Below are 23,197 nucleotides of genomic sequence, written 5' to 3'. Positions count from 1 at the left end.
GTCCTTGAGAAGATTAATGACAATGCCTACAAGATCGACTTGCCAAGTGAGTATAATGTGCATAATGTTTTCAATGTAAGCAATCTATCTTCTTGTGTTGTAGGTGAGCCTTTAGATTCGAGGACGAATCTTCTCCAAGAAGGGGAGGATGATATGATACCAATGGGCACCACTTCTTCAAGGCCATTCACTCGTAGCCAAGCCAAAGAGCTCTAAGACTTGCAAGTGATGTTTATGAAGAGAGGGGCATTGGAGGCGCTTGAAGAACACCTCTCAATAGTGTATAACATATAGATGATTGTTTGGGAGGATGTTGAAGATGAAGGCATAAGAAGGGAAGCCATAAAAAGTGGCTAGAAATGCAAATGGCCAAAAAAGAGCCAATGATGGCTATTTTCGGCCAACTTGTGGCAACTTTTGCAAAAGGTCACTTTTGGGCCTTAGTTGTAAAAGACAAGACTATATATAGTTGTCTTAGTCATTTCATTAGTTCCTTAGCTTGATTATTGAAGAAGAACCTCTTATGAGTGATAGTTTGTTTAGTTAGTTAGTTAGAATTTATCCTAGTGATTAGTTGTGTAGATCTTCGGTTGGTAATCAAAACTCTTGTCCTTGATTGTCTACATTGAATTGCTCATTTGTGGATTCATTGAGTCTTCATTGTTGATTATCAATTAGTATAGGTTCATTAGTAGGAATCAATTAGGAGGATTTAGGTTTAACATACCTAGATTTGCCTATAATTCCTTTACTAATTGGGTCTTGCTTTTATCTTAATTTCTTGCATTTTAGTTCCATTTTGAATTTCTAAAGTTTCCATTAGGAATCCTATCACCTTCTTATGGACTCAGCGTCCTCGCTGAGTTTGCCCAACCGCATGGAATTTACCTAGACTCAGCACTGAGGCTTGCCCCACGAGATTTGCCTAAACTCAATTGAACTCTGACCCACAACGACAAGGCTCACACAGGAGCGGCTCTGAAACCATCTGTAACAACCCAGCCCGCTAGCAATATAGTCCGCTTTAAGCCTATGCCCACACAGCTTTAAAACGCGTCACTATGGTGTAAAGCCTGCTTACTTATATACCCAACATCTCTCCTATGTTTTTGCCGATGAGGACTTAAGTTGGGGCGTCAAGGTTGACGAAAGCTTTTGAAAACTGACCAGTGACTTTAGTTACGAAAGAGATGCTCAATGTGGAGAACTGTAAAAAAATCTTACAATTACACACCTAACGCCTTGTGACACTCCTTTCGTTTGCACCATAATAAGTAATAACAGGACCAATAGCAATAGGGACTTTCCTATTCAATAGGCCTTCCAGTGCAATGAAATGAAAAGACCCAAGTGAGTGCTAATGATATGTTTGATAAAGAAAGTCATGCTTTATTACAAATATTTGGCTAGCATATCAATTTCAGAGGCTAGACTAATACAATTTAATGGAATATTTGCATATGCAATAAGATATATGCAGACAACACTCACATAATCATTTGAACTATAAAGATGCTTCTGCTTCCTACATTTATTTCAAGATACAAAGAAAGATTACTTCATTCTTCAGCACAGGATTTTATATCCAAAATCAGCTTTGCGCAGAGGCGGCAGGATTGCTACTTGGAAACGATGAAACACCAGTGCCGCCTTCTTGACTAGTTTGCTCTTCGCTAGCATGCCGCACAAACTCTTCCGGTGACATGTGAGACCCATGACAAGCACAAACAATCCTGATTTGGGTGGGACTGTATCTATAAGTAACACCAGATATTGTTCTACCATTTGGACCAGGACCAGTTGTTGAGACCCATGGTAGATTCGGATAGGAACCAGATCCTCCAAATTTCAGATCTGCTGCAAGACCTGGCCTTATAGTTGGAAATTCAGAAGGAACTGCTTCTGCTCTGGGCTGCTCAGGAGGGTCTTTTGCCCTGAAGCTTATGTTGCTACCTTTAACATTTTCCTCCCCTCGAGAAGTGGAAGTTTCTTCTGCCTTATGCTGTCTTCCATTGCCTTTCACATGCTCCATTGCCCTCCCATCATATTGTACAGATTCAGATGACTTATGTGGAATAATAGGTGAAGTAGCTACATAAAAATAGCAAGTAGAACTTCTTAGTCACAAGGCTGGACAATTACTGAACTAAGAAACCATGCCCATTGATGCAACAGTGATGGTGCATAATTTTAAATGCAGCAATCTGGAAGTTTTCGGGAACTTCTGGCATCTCATGCAACAAATTAGAAGCTACATAAAATTTATAGGAATGCTCAATAGGTGTACAAGAGGAAAGGATGAAAGATAAATGATGCAGGTTGAAAGTAATTGTCAAGAAGGAAAAAAATGAAAACTTGAATGAGCAAGAACTTAAAAATCAATGAAGCAGGAAGGGGAGTTTAGGTACTATGGTTGCAGTATAAGTTAAGATAACAAAAGTTGGGCAGTAATAACGGCTTCGGAAGATCATCTATTCACTAATTTAGAGAGGGTCAATAACGAGTTTATGTTTATTAAGTATGGGCTATGAATGCCTGTTGTGGATCTTCATTTACTGCAATGTGTACAAATTACATCCTTGCTGATGCTCTTATAGTGAAGTTATGTATCTATTCTATTCTAGAAAATAAATGACAAAAGTAAGGTTTTCCGCAAATAACAGGTGCCCAAGATCAACGTTAAGTAAGCTCACAACCTTGAACATCGTAAATCTTTGAGCAGGCAAGTTCATGTTACATCAAGGTGGCACTTGTTATTCAATCGCAAATAATTTTTTATAACATTTTTAACACAAACTGTGTAGACCCAACATTTTTACCCTTTTTTTTTATAACATGGGAACCCGCAGCCGCTACCCTTTGGGTGCGCACAGGGTAAACCCAGCTCCTGTGCAATAGCTCGCAAATCACACAGGAGAGGTAACCCGCACTAGGCAAGCCCCGTACGACGAGCTCGGCCCCGAAGGCAAATCCCTTGCTGTCGTTGGCAGGGGGTTTCGAACCTGAGACCTCCATTATGAAAGCCCCATGCTAAACCAACTGAGCCACCCTTTTTTTTTTTTTTTTTGAGCAGGTAACAAATTTTGTAGATGAGATGAACCCTTAGGACAAAGATTCTGCTACGAGTAAACATAGTTAGAAGACCCCAAAAAAGAACAAAAACCGAGTCTTGTGGTAATTACATGGACCCGATGATGTCCACCACTATAGATTCTGCAGCCTCTAGAGGGGCTACTTTACTCCAAAAGTGAAACAAAAATATATAATTCATCTTGATCTGTAGTTCAGGGTTGGCTCTATCTTCAAAACATCTTGAGTTCCTTTCCTTCCATATTATCCACCAGATACATGCTAGGACAGTGCTCCACCGTTTTTTCTGCCTTGGTAGGATACCCGGATCATTCCAGTATGCTATCATTAATACAGTTGTCATGGGAATTGTCCAATTCAATCCTTTCATACTCATGAACAAATACCACAGCTTGCTGGTTATTTTGCAGTGTAGAAACAAGTGACTATTTGTGTCAACTTCTTGTTCTCACAAAGAACATCTAGAGCACAGTTGCATACCTCTCTTCAACAAACAATCATGTGTTAGAACAGCCTCTTTTACCACAAGCCAGTGCCTTTGAAGTTTTCCAGCAATTTGAAGAATTCAGTCACTCTAGTAACCTCCAAGTCATTGAGGAACCTTCTGAAGCTGACATTACAACCTCGCATACTAGGCTTCCATACACTTACACCATAAGAACCTCAGATCGCCTGTACACCACAACCCATTTTCCCCATATTTTATCACTGATAACTTTGCTCCATAACACTTGTTCCTCCAAAGGCCCACAACCACTTCATTTGTAAGCTCTTTTTATATTGTTTCAAGTTTCTGATTTCCAGGCTTCCTTCCTTTTTGCTAACCAGAGTACTCCATTTTACCTGATGGAGAACCTTCGATCCTTGTTTCCTTGCCATATGAAATTCCTCGTTCACATAATCAATTCTTCTCTCAACTTTTACTGGTAAAGGAAAAAGAAACATCATAAGAGTAGGAAGAGAGTCCAATACACTATGGACAAAAATTATTCCCCCACCCTCCCTCCCTAGGGAGAGTAATTACTTTTCCACTTGGTGAGTTTCTTTTCACACTTGGTGAGTAATTACTGTGTCTCCTGGGATCTATTCTTTGCACATAAAGGCATCCCCAAGTATGTAGTTGGCGCATCCCCAATTGACAGCCTAGAAGACCAGCCAGTCTCTGAGTATTAGTCACCTCATTTACTGTGAAGATTGAGACGTGCTCAAATTTACATGTAATCTTGAAACTGCTTCAGAGACGGACAAAATCAGCCTTAAATGTCTAACTTGCTCCTCTTCAGCATGACAAAAAATAAAGGAGTCATCAACATATAGAAGATGACTAATTTCCAAGTTGCTTCTATCACTATTCACCACCTTGAAGCCCCTTAGCCGACCCTCCTAATTTGCCTTCTTGATCATACTATTCAGTACTTCTATTGAAATAATAAAGAGAGAGAGAGATTGAGGGTCTCCTAGCCGTAGTCCTTTCTGAGAAGAAAAGAATCTCTCTAGAGAGTCATTAACTAGAATGGAAAATTTTACATTGCTTATGCAAAAGCCTATCCACCTGACCCATCTATTTCCAAACACCATATTCATAAGGACTTTCAAAAGATAATCCCAATTAATATGATCAAATGTCCTTTTTTTTATGAAACATATGATCAAATGTCTTTTAACCAGTTTACCAAGGATCCCAGGAATCTTCCCTCTAATTCTGGAGTCAACAATGTATCTATTTTCTTTTGATAAAAGCCATTTGTTAAGTGTCAACCAGTTTATGAATCACTATCTTCAACCTCTGTCAAAACCTTTGATGATCGTGCACACACTACCTATGAGACACATAGGTTTGTGTTCCTTTAGTTCCACTGCCCCAACCTTCTTAGGAATTAAAGCTAAGTAATAGCCTTAGAGTTTTCCCTGAAGTACTCCTATGAGTGGACATTTTAAAAAGCCTTCATCAGGTCTTCTTTAACCACATCCCAACACTGAACAGAAAAGCCCATGGTGTACCCATCTGGACCTAATGCGTTGGCCCTTAATCCCTCTAGGATTTCTTTTTCTTAAAACCCTCTACAATACTGATTTATCCTCCACTCTCTCAATTTACCTTTCAGCCATTAAAGTTTTTGAGTAAGAATAAAGTCAGGCTGCCCTGAACATTAACGGAAGACCACCAAGATGCAATTTTATCTGCAAACCACTCTGTTCCTGGCCACCGATTTTCGAACTTAAAATGTGATTTTATGCTGTCTCATTACTCCATTTGTAGTGATATCGGGGGGTATGATCTGAAGAAACTTTTGGTAGTATAAATTGTCTGATGTTCCTAAAGCTTTCATCCCACTCTGCTGAGAACAAAAACCTATCCAATACCCTATTCTATGTAAAAATAAAAAATCCTAGAAGTGGAGGATCAATAAGCTCCAGATCCTCAATGAACTTAGTAAAATCCTTCTTGGCTCTTAAGATCCTGTTCCCACCCCTCTATTCCTCCATAAATCTAGTTCAATTGAAGTCCCCCACACTACCCATGGCCTTTCACAGATTCCCCTAGAAGGGGATAACTCCCACCAAACGTTCTCCATCTCTACTCTACGATGTGGCCCGTATACCCCAGCCAGATGCCATAAGGAATTTTGAGACATGGACATGAAATTACAGATTATGGAGTAATACCCAACACTGATAACTTCAACCTCCATAACATGTTGTCCCATGAGACTTAACATTCTCTCCCTGCTACCCCAAAAAGCAGCCAAATTTAACCCATCTGCTACCCCTCACTGTTTCACATACCACTGCACATCCTCTTGGAGTTTGGATTCTTGTGAATAACAAAAATCCATCTTCAATTCTCATTTAACAGCTTCACTTTTTATCAGTGCGATTCAGTCCCCTAACCTTCCACAATATGATGTTGACCTTCATTGATAACCATACTCTAGGAAGTTCATATTGGAGACCAAATTCTGTTACTCCAGGCTCCCTTTCTTCCTTTTCGGAGTCGTACATGTCTTCAAACTTGAGGCCTCTCTTAGATCTTGTCTCCGCCTATCAATTTTCTAAATATAGATAAATCCTCCCTTTCGCATCCTTAAAAAAATGACCCAATACGCCTTGCTCAGCTTTACAACATTTTTATGAACCCACAAAGAAGCATCATCTCTCTCAATAAATTGAGCATCAAGAGGTTCCGCATCATCCCCCTGACTATGTCTTCTAATCTTCATCCTCCACCACCTGATTTGTGCCATAGAAAGAGAGAATGATTTCTCGTCCTATACATATCACCCTACCTTCATCTTCCTCGCCATGCATGCTTGAGTCTTCTATGGGTTAGCATGCTTTTGTCTCTCTAGTTGAGTAGCCAAAGACAGTTATTCCCTTGTGCTAAGGTTCGCTAATATTTCAATCTCCATCGAGTCAAATGTTGATATTATGACTTCAGGGTCAAAAACCCGTTCTCAAAGGCAATTTTAAAACCCATTTCTGGGCTTTTTAAAATCCACAATTGGGCTTAGACTAATAGTAAATTGAAGAGTCCCCTTGACCCATATCATTTAGCCTAATTAGTTTTTTCTTCTTCTTTACCTGATGGTCCCCATTCAAATTCAAATCATTGCTATCCATGTGGCACATCCCATCTATAGTTTTAACACCTACACCATAGACTTTAGGTATATCTCCCACATTCACTGCCGATACTTCAGTGCTGGAACACCAAGTAACCGCCTCACACCACACCAAAATCATAAAGAAAAATCCATTTTTCCACCTCAATGCTTCTGAGAATTTCTTCAAATGGACCCTTCACTTTAATGTGAGCCCATTTTAAGTGGTTTTGCCAAGAAGTTTCTTCCTCTGTTTCGATCCATCCACCACATTTGTCATCAATCTCTTTGAACTTAGGATCATAAATGGAGAGGAAATGGAGGGGTAATCCTAGAACCCTTATCCATACCCACTCAAGTTTAGCAGTGGCCGGAAGACATCCAGGTGACAACAATCAAGCTTCAGTAAATTGTTTCTCATCTCAATTCCACAAATTTAGCGTGCTCTGCTAATATCCTGAAAGGAAATTCAAATCGAGATTTCGCTTGCATCTCATACATCCCTGCCCTAGAAATTGTGTTAAGTTTATTGTTGGAACACCTCCTATTATCAAAAAGACTGGGCTGTTCTTTTATGTCTAGGAAACTTCCAATGAAACACCTGCTTAGAACATCTTTAGCAGAAATGGTTGGACTGTTCATGACAAAGTTTGCCCTATAGAATGGCTTTGTGACGATGACGATACTTCTTTTGCTTCCCATTTACCGACCGACTGCTTCTCTATATGAGTGGACCGCGACCGGCTTTACAACTGCGTTCCACTTGTCATTATGTAAATGGGTCTCCTTATTAATGAACCTTCCAATCTTTAAAGCAATATCATTCAATCCCGCATTGAATGTAGCTTCTGGTAGTATAATAACTGTTGCAAGTATAAGGGACTGATTCCATAATACCACAAATCTTACGATTACTAATTAATCCAAGTCATTAGTATTCAATTTTAATTTGACAAGGGTAGTAAAAAGAGTCTCTTGCACAAATATCCTTGGCCAAACCTTTTACCAGGTGAAGCTTAGGTGAATTTTCCATTTCATTAACCATGTATATTTAGGATCTTGAGTGACAGAGCGTCCCAGGACAACAACTTTTTATAACTACGGTATTTGGGAAAGCTTGCGCACACCTCAACAAATTCCACGGGGTACCTGCTACCTCCCACCAGCATAGGTACTGGGTAACTCTGTCCACAATTCTTGAATAGATCGGAAGAAATCAGCTAGTGTCTTTTGCTTCTGCTGAGATTTGAACCTAAGACCTCATGGTTGTCAAGCCACGTCACTGAACACCTATGTTGCTCGGACTCTTCAAAAATGTCAACGGGTGTGTGTCGGATTCTCCAAAAGTAGTGTATTTTTGGAGAATCAGACACGGGTGCGTCATTGAAAGTGAAGAGTCCGTGCAACTTAGCTGAACACCAGGTCATACCCTTGGGTGCAGTCTCCAGGACTACAACCGGAAGCATAATATACCCAGTTTTCAAGGAAAAAAAGATTAAACAAAAGAAGGTTTAAACATTACTAAATTTTTGTTGAACCCCCACTGGCGCCCGTTGAAGGAAAATATATAATCAAAAATGATTTCAACCTTCTAGACCATACACATCTAAATCCTTTGCTTTTTCTCGGAGAAACTAAAAATGCGGGATGGTCTCTCACAAAGACTTAGTGAAGACTTAAGAGCATTTGCCTATTTATATAACGGATAGTATGGTAGGCCACAAATTGGGAGAATTTGCAAGCTAGATTTTGCTTCCCTCATCTACAATCAAAGGAAACCATCATTAGGCGTGTCTTAGCCCAACCTGCATAGACTACAAATACTTCGAACATTTTGCTATCCTTATCATGCGCCAATGTATGATGGATGATCTCTATGTCGCTATGTTTGGGAACTATACAGAAGAATTCAACTGCTCAATTAACATTAATTGTTGTAAGGTAGGATATACTTGCATTTTTATATTTTACGCTGCATTTTATTCAGCTAGTGTTGTTTGTTGTTTATTATATTCAGCTACATGAATCAGATAACTTTTCAGTTTGCTTCTACTACCATTTTTTCTTTAAAATTGAAAGAACAGTTTTCGTTTTAGATTAAAGCAGTATTTTTTTTCCCTTCGATTGGTAAAAGCACCAACGCATATATGGCCCTTTAAACAGTATATGAACAGTGGGTTAAAAAAGAAGAAGAAAGCCATAAAGTTTGTCTTCCAACACAGTATTTCTCACTGGGAGCAATAAAGTTGTCCCCCCGATGAATGTTCAATGACTACAGAAGGTCTACAGGTCATTCAATCACAGCTTCTTACGACAGGGAAGTATCTTAAAAAGTTTCAAGAAGTACAATGGGCTGCTTTGCTATTTCCTAAGCACAAATAGAAATGCACAAGATCCTAAGGAGTGATTTGATTATTCCAAAATCTTCTTTCAATTTTTCTCAAGTATAGATTATGTCCAACAAATTGTTAACATGCATTGAAGATGAAAGTAAAGTCATAGAGTTAAAAGGAAAACCTTGAGCAATATTTGTTCCATCTTTGTGCTTATCAGAGCCCAAGGAACCTCTTCCGTAGGAAGGGTGAAGCTGTTGAAGATTAGAAGCCGCACCGCGGGAATTATCCTTCTCCAATGTTGGCAGCTGTACAGAAGAGTAGCCAAACATTAATGGCAAATTTGTAGGCATGAAAGGCTGGGTTCCTGGTCTATCCCCGCTTGTGGTAGCCATTACTTGCATCATGCCAGGAACTGGGTAACTAGTCGTACTTGCTGTACTACCAGGGTTAGAATCTTTCAGAGGCATAGAGTAAGGCAGGTTCATGATGTTTATTGATTGGCCTTGGAATGGGATGGTATATGGCATATTCCCAAACTTAACATCCTTCTCAGAAGAAATGGTAAACCTTCTTTGTCCAAGTAATTCTACACCACTTGAATCAGGAACACCACGAACCTCCTTATGAGCCTCACCTAGACCACTACTTCCAACAAATCTCTTAGAGTTCTCATCATGCTGCAACATTTGCCTGGACGTTGAACCCACAGTTTCGGAATCGGCTACATCTTCATTTTCTGCAGTTGAACCATCATCCGTGGTTATTGAAATGTGTGATGTCCTTGTCTTGTCATGCATATCAGCATGATGGCCTTCTCTCTCATGCTTCTTTTGTTGACTCGAATCCCTGAACAAATTTTTACGTTTGTCACCCACATCACTTCTCCTTTCTTCTTCAACTTCTATATGTCTATTATCATTTGAAACCCAGAATCCTCCACTATTTAACTTTTTAGAAGAATCTACATCAACACTAGTGCTGGAAAGCAAGTTCCCATCATGTTTCGTTGAATCACCTCTCTGAGAACCCACACCAGAATCATGCTTTTGGCTGCTAGTGCCTCCATCCAGAAAGTTCTTGAAATCATTGATCACCTTGCCATCTCTATCAACTTCCTCAACCTTAGAATCCGATGAGCTCCCACTTTTACTTTTCTCTGAGGCAGCCACTCCCCCACAGGGCAGACCCAAGCTTAGATCAAGACCGTCTTCGTCCATTTTGATCAAACACAAAACAAATTGACCAGACTCACATGTGAAACTTCAGTTCACTCTGCCAACAAATAAAGGAAGAAAGCTTCACTCTGCAATATTTTTACTGCTTCATCTGGAATGGTAGAAACTTTATTCAGACAGAACAACTGTTGTAATATCTGTTCATGCGAACCTTGGTTAAGTGACATCTCACAGACAAGAATAAAATACTGTTTATCAGTCAACCGAACGAAAAATATTAATTATTGCTCAAAATAAAAATTAGAAGAAAAGCTTGCATTTAATAGTACTTAAAGGCACAAAGAAGAAGCTCACTACAAAATGCATTGAATAGCCTGATTAGTTTCTCTGCATGTCCTGTATGTTGTTTTAAACTAACATAAGAATGCTGAAAATGCTTACATAAATGGTTTATGTCTCATCCTATGATTATTCAGTTTAGGCAGACCCATTGAAACAAGTGAAATTAATACTCATCTACTCACAATTGCTAAGGTAGCAATTCAACTCCTCTAAATAAGTAATAACTAATGACCAGAACCCAATCTGTCCATCCACAGTCAGTGAGCTATTTCTTTTTTTATTATTAAAGGTTGTGAGCTGACGTTTTAAAGGAAGTGGAACTGAAGAGTACAGGAGAAATTGAAGATAGGAAGTAGTCAAAATAGGACCTCCTGGAAACAAGAAGAACATCAAAGTAACTGTAGCAAAACAATCGACCATTAGGTCTCAGGTTCAAATCCTAGCAGAGACAAAAACACTAGGTGATTTCTTCTCATCCGTACTAGCCTTGGCGGACAGAATTAACTGGTACCTGTTGGGGAGGTGACAGATATCCCATGGAATTAGTCGAGGTGCGCGCAAGCTGGCCCGGACACCACGGTTATCAAAAAAAAAAAAAAGAATATGAAATGAACCAAAACTTGCTTTAGCTTTTCAGAGACTACGCCTATGTGAATCATCCATATATATTCGGAGGATTTATCCACTACTACTTCCTTGGTCTTCAAGCTACCATAACCCTCTTCCTTAAAGATATACTTAAAAAATAGTAGCAGAACTTACACTTCAAAAAGTTGCATCAGACTCTAAACAAAATCAAAATTATATCTTTAGATGTGAGTTACTGCTAGTTTCCTTCTTTTTTTTCATAGTTATTCGGTAAATATTTGACGAGGCTAAAAATGTAAAAACTTTTAATAAAATTAGAGGATCAAGAACATCCTTAAGGGACAATTTGAACATATTCTCAAACGTAACAGACTATTTCAATAATTTTCTCATTTAGGCAGAATTCAGAAGTAGATATACTCATTTACATCTGCCTAAACCTTCAAAAAATAACAATTAAACAGAGACCCCAATTCATTAACTAGATCTAAAACTCAAACTAAAAGAAACAGAAAGCCCCACAAAGAATAACAAATCTATCTACATATAGATCAAGAAGTAAAGAAATATATTAACTTACTGACAACAGAGATACAAAGTAGAAACTTAACTAGTTGACGATCAAATGAAAAAGGATTAAAAGTCCTTAGAAATAATAAACAAATATTCGGGTTTTGGGGGGGGGGGGGGGGGGGGGGGGTATTTACCTGATGAAAAGAGAAGACAAAACCCTAGCAATGTGAAAGATGAGAAGAGCAGCCAAAGTGGATGTCAGTGAGGGCGACGCCTACCAGTGGGCGGGCGGAGTCGCAAAATGTGGATGCAAAGACCTGACTGCCCAAACTTCTTTTTTTCTTTGTTTAACATGAAGCACGTGGTGGATATGTCCCTTCAATTTACCTCATCTCCTACCCTTCCATTTTTTTGTGTTTCATTCTTCATAGAGAAAAAAGAGACCACTTACACTCTGTTTGGATGGTGTTATGTTATCCTATTGCATTGCATTGTACTGTATTAATAAATACAATATTTGAATAGACAACATCGTTTGTTGTGGTTTAATAACATTCTTATTATTTGGTTTGATTATGATAATGTATAATAACATATAAATTTACTAAAATACCTTGGCAAAAGACATAGATTGCACCCTAAACTACATCCGAAATGTCGATATCATACAACAACTATTAAGGCAACCTATAACACCCTGACAACCTTAAAAGCGAATTTATTTACCCATCCGGACAACCAAACTCAAGCGTATTTCTGTCGACATTTTTGGGTGCGTCAACAATGATTTACTACGCATTAAACTTTTAACAAAAAAGGAAAAACAATCTTCAATTCATATTAATGATCCCAACGGCAAAAAAATAATACATTATAACCCATACCCGACCCTATGCCAAGAACCCTAGTTTTCTCTCCCAAATTGTGAAGAATCAACCCCAAATTGAAGCTCAAGCTCAGTTCTTTTAAAGCAAAGGTAACTAAATCCTCCTTGTTTGATTAGTTCCTCTCTTTTTTCCCTTCTGGAGTTGTATTTTTTCCCCGTAAATTCATTTTGAAATGTCAAAATCGCTTGGATTTTTCTGCAATTTTCTTTAAGTTTCGTATGGAGATCTATTTAATTAGCTTTGTTTGGTTCTTTTTCCTGGTAATGAAGGCGCTATAATGGCTAGAATAGGCTTGAGTAGGTTTTGCAAGCAAGAAGATGATCATGAATTGAAAGAAGTGTGATGCAAACATGGATTTCTTCTGCCTTTATTGACCTCTTGAACCCCAAGGAACCCTAGTAGAAGATATTGGAGTTGTCCATACTATGATGTAAGTGAATTTGTTTTCAAAAATTGAACTTTCAAGAGTTGGAAGACGGATTTTTTTCTTGATTTTATTAATTTGTCAGGTGCTAGATCATGCGATATTTATCTTTGGAAGGATGATGAGATTGATCCGACATCCGAATTTGTGATTCCTAAACTGATGGGAAGAATTGGTGAGCTTGAAGCATGCTTATGGAAAAGTTGATGACAAGCCTACTAGGTCAACAAACTCTATGGAAAGCAAAATTGATATGAACAATATAGAGATTCAACTGGACAATTTTAAAGAAGACAAGTGGAGGAGCAAGTTGGCTAAGTCCAAGAAAAAGGAGATGGTACTTTGGATTGCTCTGTTATTTGTTTGTATTTTAGTTGTAAGTTATGTGTTTCAAAAGTCAAAACATGTACTTGAGAATTGTTTCAATGAAGTTTCCCTTAGCTCTTGGTCTACTTGTAAAGAACTTGTTGGTGTTGTAATGAACCCTTATTTTCGTGTAATGAATTGGTAATGTTGGTTTTTTAGATTGGGTTGTCAATGTATTTTCTTTGGGTGGAATAGCTTGGCAGGCCCTTGTACTTGTCTAGTTTTGTCATGACAATGCTCGTACTTACAAGTTTGCCAACTAAACCCCTTTACCCTTCAAAAATGAGCATTTTATACACTTTTTCAGCCCGCTTCTGATGCATGTAATACAATCTCTTACACGTTGATTTCGATGTCATTTTAAAATGCCACATAGGATATTAGAGCCTAAATATGAATTAATATCCATTTCCTCTTACATTTTCTCTTTCTTCCAACACACACCCCTGTTTTACAAAATTGAACAAAATGGAAAAGCCATCCAGAAATACAGACCGGTCTCTCTTATCCTTTGTTTGGTTTCCTTTTCGATTCATCATCATCTCCATCATCATCATTCATATTTTAGGATAAATCATCTTCATCATCCCACTGCTCCATTATTTTTCTCTTCTCCATCAATCAATTTTTTAGGACAAAGTTTTAGGAACTCTAGTCACGATTTATGATAGAGGTTTCTGAAGTGTTTTGATGGTGAGAAAAAGCTGGGTATGACCATTGAACTTGGAGTGAATTTAGACATAAAACCAAAACCCACCATTATTGTCGAAGCATGGGGCATTTTTGAGTTAAAATCTGAACTTGAATATTATTATGAAATTTAAATTGGGTGCCTATTGTTGAGCTGAAATTGTTGAAATCTAGCTGAAGTTGATGATTGTTTAGATCGAATTTTAAAGAATCCGCCATTATTGAAGGATGAATTCTACGTTCTAACTTTAATTTGAAACTTTCGAAATGGGTGTCTCTTATTTGGATGTTTTGATCTAGGATTCGGAATAGGTTGGAGATTTTGTGCTTTAAATTTGGAATTGGATTTGAACCAAAAAGATCATATGTTAAAATCGAGTTTGAATTGCAAAATTGAAAAACATTCACCATTAAAGGAGCTGAAGCTCCATTGTTTAACCTTGGAAGGGTCACGCGATCAGTGTTGCTATTTTTCGGTGTTTTGATAGGATTATTAGTGGGTGGTTGTTCTAGTTTTTTGGTGACTGTAGGAGCTGCCAGTTTGGGTTTGGGTGGGTAAGCTTTGGGGTGATATTGCAAACGGCGGTGAGTTCGTGTTTTGCAACTCTGCTAATGCTTTAGAATACTGCAGCGAGTGTGGTGTTATATATGTATTGTACTAGGAGCTAGCATTAATGGGGAAGAAACTTGGAGAGAAAAAACGAATCGAGAAGAAAGAGCTCAAAATTTATTCAACAATGGTGAACGAAGGTTTGGGGAAGAAGATGGTTATTATAAAGGCCAAAAAAAATGACGCTATTGCCTTTTTAGAAGGGCCTCACGCTCCTTAAGTGGGTGTATCACACGCACTTCTGTCAAAAATGCCACATAGAATGAGCGTGCCTAAAAAGTGTTTAACATGCTCATTTTTTTAGGGTAGAGGGGTTTAGTTGGCAAACTTATAAGTACGAACACCGGCATGACAAAACTGGACAAATATAGGGGCCTGGCAAGCTATTCCGCCTTTTCTTTGTATTTTGTTACCAATTGAAACCGCATTTGGTGTATATAGACTGCACAAAATGGTGCATTAACTGCATATTTTGTGCATAAACTGCATATTTTGTGCATACACTACACATTGTTGTCAATGCACAAAGTGCTATCACTGCACATTTTGTGCAACAATATCATGCCTAAAACATTAACATATACACAAAACAAAGATGAAAGTGCATTCACAGCTGCATAACCATTTAACCAAAAGAGAGTGAATTTACACATGCCAAATTAGTACAAAACACCAACCAAAATCAGTACTAATGTCAAATGCAGTCACAACTACCAAATCATAGTCTTAAATGTAGTCACAGCTGCCAAACCAGTACGTAATACCAATCAAAATCAATGTTTAGAAAACATTCACATATTTCCAAAAGCACACCAAAATAATAGACCAATAAATGCATCAGATGTTGTGGGATTGAGCAGCGGAGTTTCCTTGGCTCAATTGTGAAGCTTTGGCCCTTGTCTGAATCTGCTCTTTCCCCTTCATTTCCTGAAGCTGCCTGGAGGTCATAGATCTTGTTCCCCTCCATTTCACACCACTTGTTGCTTTATGTCCAAGTCCCCCAGTTACCACTGATGAAGACTTGATATTTCTAAACCTTTCACTTGGTAATCCAGGCTGCTCAAATGAATAGGACAGTGTTAGTACTACTTGTTAGTGGCTCTAAATTTTAGAAAATGATATTTAAGTGATAAGAAATTTACATTAATGATAGTTTGTCCACTTTTTGAGTGCAACACCCCCATTCTAACCATCCTTGGCCTGCTAGTAGCAACATTCTACAAAAGAAAACAAAATATTAGCAACTACTAATTTATAACCTACACATGAAGTAGGTGAAACTACATTACCTTCTCTTTTAAACCCTTGGGTCTACCCTTTTCTCTTCCAGTTGGAGCAGCAACAATCCTTCGATTTGGGACAGCAGCAACAACATTTCTTGGATTTGGGACAGCAGCAACGGTTGCACTTGAACTTGCGGCAACAACAGGGTTTACACATGGACCAGTAGTAGTAGGCTCCCTAATTCATCTTCTTTTGTTATGACCATTGGTATGACCCTTGTTGCATGTCATCTAAATCCCTTTCTTGGATAGTTTTCCAATTTTCTTATTTTCAGTTGGTTCTTTCCTCCTAAGCGTCTTAGGCCTGCCTGGCAACTTCCTAACTTCAGGAGGTATAATAGAAGGATTTATTGATGGTTGACACATCTTCATATTCAGGACTGGCTGAATGAAGTAGTTGTATGTCTTCATGTAAGTTTATCTAGTATACCATAGAAAAATGTAGTCCACTGGGTTCAACTTCTTATGGTGAAGAGTAGCTATTGCCTGAGGACATTGTATGCCCTTCAACATGCTCTGCAGGTACAAGTCTGTCTAGGCAGATCCACAACATGCCTATATTGTCCTTGACGCACCTCATACCCTATATCAGAATTCCACTCAATGCTGCACTTCATGGATTTTTTTGTGTTATCTCCCAGAAGTTTCATTGCCATTGGAGAAACATCTCAAATCCAATTATTGAAAAATCATCTGTCCTATCCTCTTCATCATTTTCACCCTTATCTCTTCAAATATTGTAATTATAGTCTTGTGACTTGCAGCTAATATCTAAGAATTAAAACATTCAGCCATGTTGTTGTCTACACTGTCACATTGTGTGGTAAAGTTGAAGTACTTGATCCATCTTTCTGGGTTGTAGTACAACAACTTATCAAGAAACTTCTCTCCCAAATGTTTCATGTAGTCAAGGTTATCCCTCAACTCAGCCTCAAAGGTAGACCTTGCACACCGCCAAAAGCATTCTTTCTCTCAAGCCCTCTGAAATTCTTAGACCAGTTTGCTAAGACTTGCCCAGCACACATCCTATGTTTAACATAGGGCAGCTGCTCTGTTATGGCACTTTCAAGACCCTGTAAAGAATAAAAAAATAAGGTGTTAGTAAAAAAAAAATAGTAGTAGAAAACATATATGAAATTCAACACTTAATTCTTACCTTTTGCATATCTATTATAACTAACACGTCTGTCCCATCTCCCAGCTGCAGATCTTGCTTTAGAATTTTAATAAACCATGTCCAAACGTACTTGTTTTCAACCTCAACTACAGCCCAAGCTAGTGGCAGCATCTGAATGTTGCCATCTTTACAAACAGCAACAAGTAACTGACCTTTAGAAATTCCCTTTAAAAACAACCATCCAAACAAATGCACTTCCTACAACCAGCCAAGTAGAACTTCTTCATTGCATCAAAACATATGCAGAAGCCTTGAAACGTTTTTCTACCTTCAAATGTCCCCTCACTAAGCTTCACTACACATGTACTACTTGGATTTGATCTTAGAAACTCATCCTTATAATCTAAAATTCTCCGAAATAACTTAACATGGCCATCCATCATCTCTTGTATCATTTTGTTTCTTGCTCTCCTACATGTAGTCCTCCCAACATAAAGATCCAACTCTTTCTTAATAAGCTACTGAAACTAAAAAATTCTAATGCTTGATTGTTCCTTTATCCTCTCATTATAGTGACTGGATAAAAAATTGGAATTGCAAAGTTTGTTCCTATTAGTAGGGTCACATTTGTGAATTGGATTGTAGTTCTTCACTACAAAGTTGTTAGTTCTAGAGTCAAAGCTAGCAAATAGGAGCCAAGAACAACCATCTGTACACCTAACCCTTACCCTTGTAGTTTCATTAACATGCTTTTGAATAGCAACATGTTTATCAATTGCATACTTGGTAACAACAGCTCTAGAATCATCAACACTTTCAAATTGGAGACTTGTTTCCCGCACTACCTTCTTGCAGGATTTATTAAACACAACTCTGTTCGTTGCCTTTCTTCTTCTTTCTTTCTCTCTATGTTGAACCACTCTTTCACCATCAGTTAGGTCATCTAAATCAGTTTTAAAGCTGGCAGCTTCATCTGAAGGGTAATAAGGCTCATCACCAGCCAACTTGCCTTCCAAACTATCTCTATTACCACATTCTGATTCATCAAACCCCATATCTGGCCCTCTTCTTCATGTTCCTAACTTAACATGTTCAGGAATAGGAGGACGTTCACCCCTCTTCTCAAAATATCCATAACAAGTACGAAAAGCAGTTTCAAGATATCCTGCTCTTTTATCTCCAACTGATGATACCCAGACTTCAGGTCAATCCTTGAAAAGGATTTAGCACCCTGAAGCTTGTCAAACAAGTCATCAATCCTCGGCAAGGATATATATTCTTGATTATCATTTTTTGTCACGTCCCAAAACCCACCTTAGACGTGACCGGCATCCGACGTCATGAACAACATCGGAAGAACCTAAAAGATGCACAATGACACTTGAACCCGCCAGGTTCAATAATCACCTCCAACAGTTTATAAAATAAATTTAAACAAGTCATGATGTAAGAATAAAATAAGCGAAAGTCTTTATAATTTAAATAATTCAACCAAAACATGATAGTGTGCCCGAAAGAGTTAAACAACAACTCTTCTTCTATCTACATTCGAATGTATACTAAGGAGCTTCTAAGAATAAGGAATAAACGTCTAAATCATGGGGACGCAGCCCGGAAACTAATATAAATAAATGGAATCAATAAATGGGGTGTCCCACGAACAAACATGTGGGCTCACCAAATCAGCAACATCAGCAAGTTCTCCTAAACGTTCTGAATGTCACGAACCTGCTCTTCTTCGTTACCTAACATACCATAAAAACAACAATGGTATGCTTGAGTACTTCGTACTCAGTAAATGCCTCGGGGACAATAAGTGATATGAAAATAAAGTGTAATAAACATATAAAGAAATCAGTCCTGAGGATAGTGTGACACAATATGGAAACAATTATTCAGCTTGTTTATCTCAATGAAAGACAATAATCAAAAATGAGTTATAAAGTCCTTGTCAAGTTCCAACCTCTAACTATGCCATTTAAGTTGATCATGATTATTAACAACAGTTCCATTAAAAGATAGGAATATCATACTTGCCAATACAGGCTCAAAAATCAATCATAACGAAGCGATGACCTTTGAGGTTCCCTAATCATAGCAGCGCATCACACCGGAATATGAAATTCAAATCCTTCCTCCCGAATAGCTAGTGAGGAGTACGAGCATACGATATTTCCATGAGTATGAAATGACATTGATGACCCTAAGTAAGATTCCAAAGGCGATTGTAATAAGAGATAGGTTATGCTCCATGATGACTAACTATAGATTCTGAAAATGTGGAAAGTTGCAGATTTGCACTTTGGCCAGGGGAACGTAAAATGAAATACAGACCGTAAAGTGGTATACGGCCCGTAAACTGCCATGTCGTATTTTGACTTCCAAAACTTCAAATTTCTGTCAAATGTTCAAATGGTTAAATACGACTTGGAATACGAACCGTAAATTGAAATACGACTCGTAAACTGCGATCGTAAATCACCATGATCCCCAGCATACTTTCTGGTTCGGTTATGCTTAAATACGCCCACGGAATACGGACCGTAAACTGGAATACAACCCGTAAATTGGGTTTACGACCACTGTGCACTTTCGACGACTGTTCATTTCAGATCAGATTTTGGGTTATTAAAAAGGGGACCAAGTTTATTTCATTTTATTTCACTTCTACATGACACCCCTTCTCTCTAAAACATCTCTCTACATATATTCCACAAGAATTCAAGGATATTTGGTGATCAACAACATAAACTAAGTGAATCAAGTATAAGAAAACCCATTTAAGGTCATTCAAGTCAAGAAATCCCAATGGAGATAAACTAGGGTTTTTCTCAAGTGGAGTATTATCAACCAAGGCTTGTTTCTACAATATCTAAGGTAAGATTTATGATATTTCTATGTGTTTAAGGTATTTAAGAGTTGAAATACTTGGATTGTAGAAAGGTATGGCAAAATGGGTCATGAATGTGGAATAGTGTCATTTTGAGAAATAGTTTGAATTGAGTTACGAGTCTTGATGTATTGTGATGTAAATATGTTATAAATGATGTTGAGAACATGAGATGAGTAATGTACGTGAATGGACATAGTCGTGTGTTATAGCCATGGATATGAGTAATTGAAAGCAAATTAAGAAATGTGGGTAATGCGGATGAATAATGACTATTGCTATGGTATTGTGAATGTATTATTGACGTTTGGGAGTTGATATACGTTATGGAGGAATGTCGTATAAGTAAAGGAGATGCTGCCCGATTTTCTCTAGTTTTAGTCATATATGCTAGCTATCGATTCTAATGATAGTATGACTTTAATGAAGGTAGAAACGCTAGCATTGGAGGAGAAAGCACAAGTGTAGAATAGTTGAACGGAAAAAGGTACGTGAGGCTAACCCTTCTTTCATAAGGCATGGTTCTTTGGCCAATCATCTAAATCTTCTACGGGCTTATGATATTCTCCAAATGCTTCTATCTTCAATGCTACTAAGCTTATGACTCTCGATATGTTACGATTGTACTAAGTTCCTCGTATGAAGAGTAGGCCTATTAAGGTAAATGTGACGAATGACGATAATAGTAACAATGATGTTGATGACGATTGTGATAATGATGTAAATAGTAAAGATGCTTATGAGCTATTATGTATATGTGTCTATGTATGACTATTATGGAACCCCGAGCTTGTGAGGCCGGGTAAGATATGTAAATAAATATGTATATGATTATGTAATGCGCGCACACCTCTGCAGATGGTACGGATAACCCTGAAGCCTTGGTAGGGCCAGGTAGATGTAACCCTGAAGCCTTGGTAGGGCCAGGTATAAGTAACCTTGAGCCTTGGTTGGCCAAGTATGTATGAAACACCGATCCTGCATGGTCGGGTATGCTATGTATATGAATGTGAATAAGGGTATGTATACGAATATGAGTACAGATATGGAATGGATACGGATATGGATGTATGTACGTAAATACGGATTAGAAATGGAAAGATCCTATGTAAGGCAAGTAAGTGCCTATGACGATGATAACACCGTCTCCCATCTCGTGCTATTTCTTATGTTGCTTATTATGCTTCTATATTGATATTGATCATGCTTTACATACTCAGTACATTCTTCGTACTGACGTTCTTTTGTTTGAGGATGCTGCGTCATGCCCGCAGGTGCACAGGGAGACAGACTTGATCCGTAGCTACATTCTCAGAGACTACATAGCAGAGCTCCATTTCATTCAGAGCTATAGCTTTTGGGTACTTATTCTTTTGTGTATATAATTATAGGCATAGCGGGGTCCTGTCCCGCTTATGTGATGTGTTATACTCTTTTTAAAGGCTCGTAGACATGTGTATACAGTTAGATATGTCTGGCCTTGTCGGCCTATATTTTGTATATCATTTTGATAGCCTTGTCGGATCATGTACATTGACGTGGTATAGATGCCAACCATGATATAAAAGCATTGTTGTCCAATGGGACTAGTATGACAGATGAATAGAATTATGTGTTTAATTATGTGGCTCACCTAGATGTAAGCATAAGAGTAAGCCAAGGGGTGTTCGGGTGGCTAGCACCGGACGCTCGTCGGGGCCCCCTAGACGGGTCGTGACATAATAACACCCCTGGTAGCGAACCCAGGAGTGGCCACTCTTCCTCCCGAATGGCTAGGCATGATCACACTAGGATCTATAGTGGCTACTCTTCCTCCCGAGTAGCTAGGCAAAACACAACAACCAGTTTTTATAGCATAGAAGCCAATTCATAATTCATTTGTAATGTAGTCACATCATCAATTGTCATTAAGGTTCATTATGCCATATTGAAAGAATAAGTCATTTCAATCAATGTTTTGAAAACATTTAACTTCTTTACGAAAGATTTCCATGTCCTAATTCATCAATGAGAATATCATTGCCAGCCCTTAACCATCATTATTAAGCATCTATTATAGAGGAAGACGTTCATAATATCATATACATATACAGGTGTTATAGCCCGTATTTTGTACGTTCGGATAATTCAAGATAATTGCGAGAAGTTAAAGGTAAGACTATTTTCCAAATTATTTTAGTGAACAAGTTGTTTATTGGTATGGAAATATTGAGAAAGGCTAAGGGTAAAATGGGAATTTCACAAAATATTCAAGAAGGTTCACATGGTATTAGTAGGAGCCATATATATATATATATAAATATGGAAAAGTGATGACAAAATAAGATAATTAGTCATCCTTTTTTTTAATTTAAGAAACTTCAAGAAAGGGGGCATGTGTCCACTTGGTATTGGGAGGAGCTATATATATATATATATATATATATGTAGAGAGATGACCAAGCAAGACAAATTATTCATGAAATTTCAAGAATAAAACTTGGAGAGAAAAAATAGGGCCATTCGGCCAAGGTTCCAAAATTTGGTGCCAAGGAAATTTATCAAGAAAAATTATTTTCTTCTAGTATTCCAACTAATTTGAAGGCCCTAATTAACATGGAGTGGTTGTTGGAACAAACAAAATATTCATGGTGCAAGATGGAAGCTCTAGCCGAATAGAGGAGTCAAAGAATAAAGGTAAGGTTTAACCCCTTCTTTCATGTGTTATGGATGATTTGTGAGTGTTGAAGTATGTGGAAATGGATGAAATTCATGATTTATATATGTGGAGGTGGTGGCCGAATAGGGCCATGTTGTGTAAGTATGATGAATTGATTTTATTTAGTAGTTTGATTGTTGATATTGTGGATTCCATAATAAAAATGAAGGTTTGATGAATTGAAATGAAGTTGGAATCATTGTGGGATTCTTGAAGAAGTTAATGTGACATTTTTATGGTTTCTTATATTTGTAGGAATGATATTGCTAATGTGTGGGTTGTAAATATAATTCATGAATTTGGAAGTGAGACATGTGTTTGGAAGATTGTAAGTTGGGTTGTTGTAATTGAAATTGAAAGAAGGAAATAGGTTGTTATTGTTCTTGTTGAATTTGGAAGGTCTCGGGTGAAGTAGTAGGTTGATTGGGTTGTTTTGAATGTTATGTGAATTGTTTGAAGTATTCTTGAATCATGTTAGAAAGATTTCGAATTAATACTTGAATGTGGGATCATTGGTGTTAGCTTGATAATATGTGATTGAATTGAATATAAATGAAATACCGTTAAATTGTGTGACGAAGGTTGC

The 23,197-nt window shown here is 37.9% G+C and overlaps 1 protein-coding gene across 4 annotated transcripts; it reads right to left on the bottom strand.

The window, feature by feature from the left end:
- Positions 1–1,351: 1,351 nt before the first annotated feature.
- On the bottom strand, positions 1,352–12,057 carry LOC132641083 (ninja-family protein mc410). Of its 4 annotated transcripts, none has more exons than XM_060357962.1 (3): positions 11,841–12,057; positions 9,210–10,430; positions 1,352–2,091 (listed from the first exon to the last, which is right to left on the bottom strand). In XM_060357962.1, the coding sequence occupies exons 2-3, from the start codon at positions 10,243–10,245 to the stop codon at positions 1,592–1,594; spliced, it is 1,536 nt and encodes a 511-aa protein (XP_060213945.1). In that variant the 5' UTR covers positions 10,246–10,430; positions 11,841–12,057; the 3' UTR covers positions 1,352–1,591. The 4 variants fall into 4 exon arrangements, with proteins under 4 accessions (XP_060213945.1, XP_060213942.1, XP_060213943.1 ...); XM_060357959.1 differs by having other exon boundaries at positions 9,210–10,400; XM_060357960.1 differs by having other exon boundaries at positions 9,210–10,354.
- Positions 12,058–23,197: the final 11,140 nt, after the last annotated feature.

This window comes from Lycium barbarum, chromosome 5 (genome assembly GCF_019175385.1).
Source record: "Lycium barbarum isolate Lr01 chromosome 5, ASM1917538v2, whole genome shotgun sequence".
NCBI lineage: Eukaryota > Viridiplantae > Streptophyta > Magnoliopsida > Solanales > Solanaceae > Lycium > Lycium barbarum.
The sequence above is the reverse complement of the archived record's forward strand: the minus strand, read 5'-3'. Positions and strand labels throughout refer to the sequence as shown.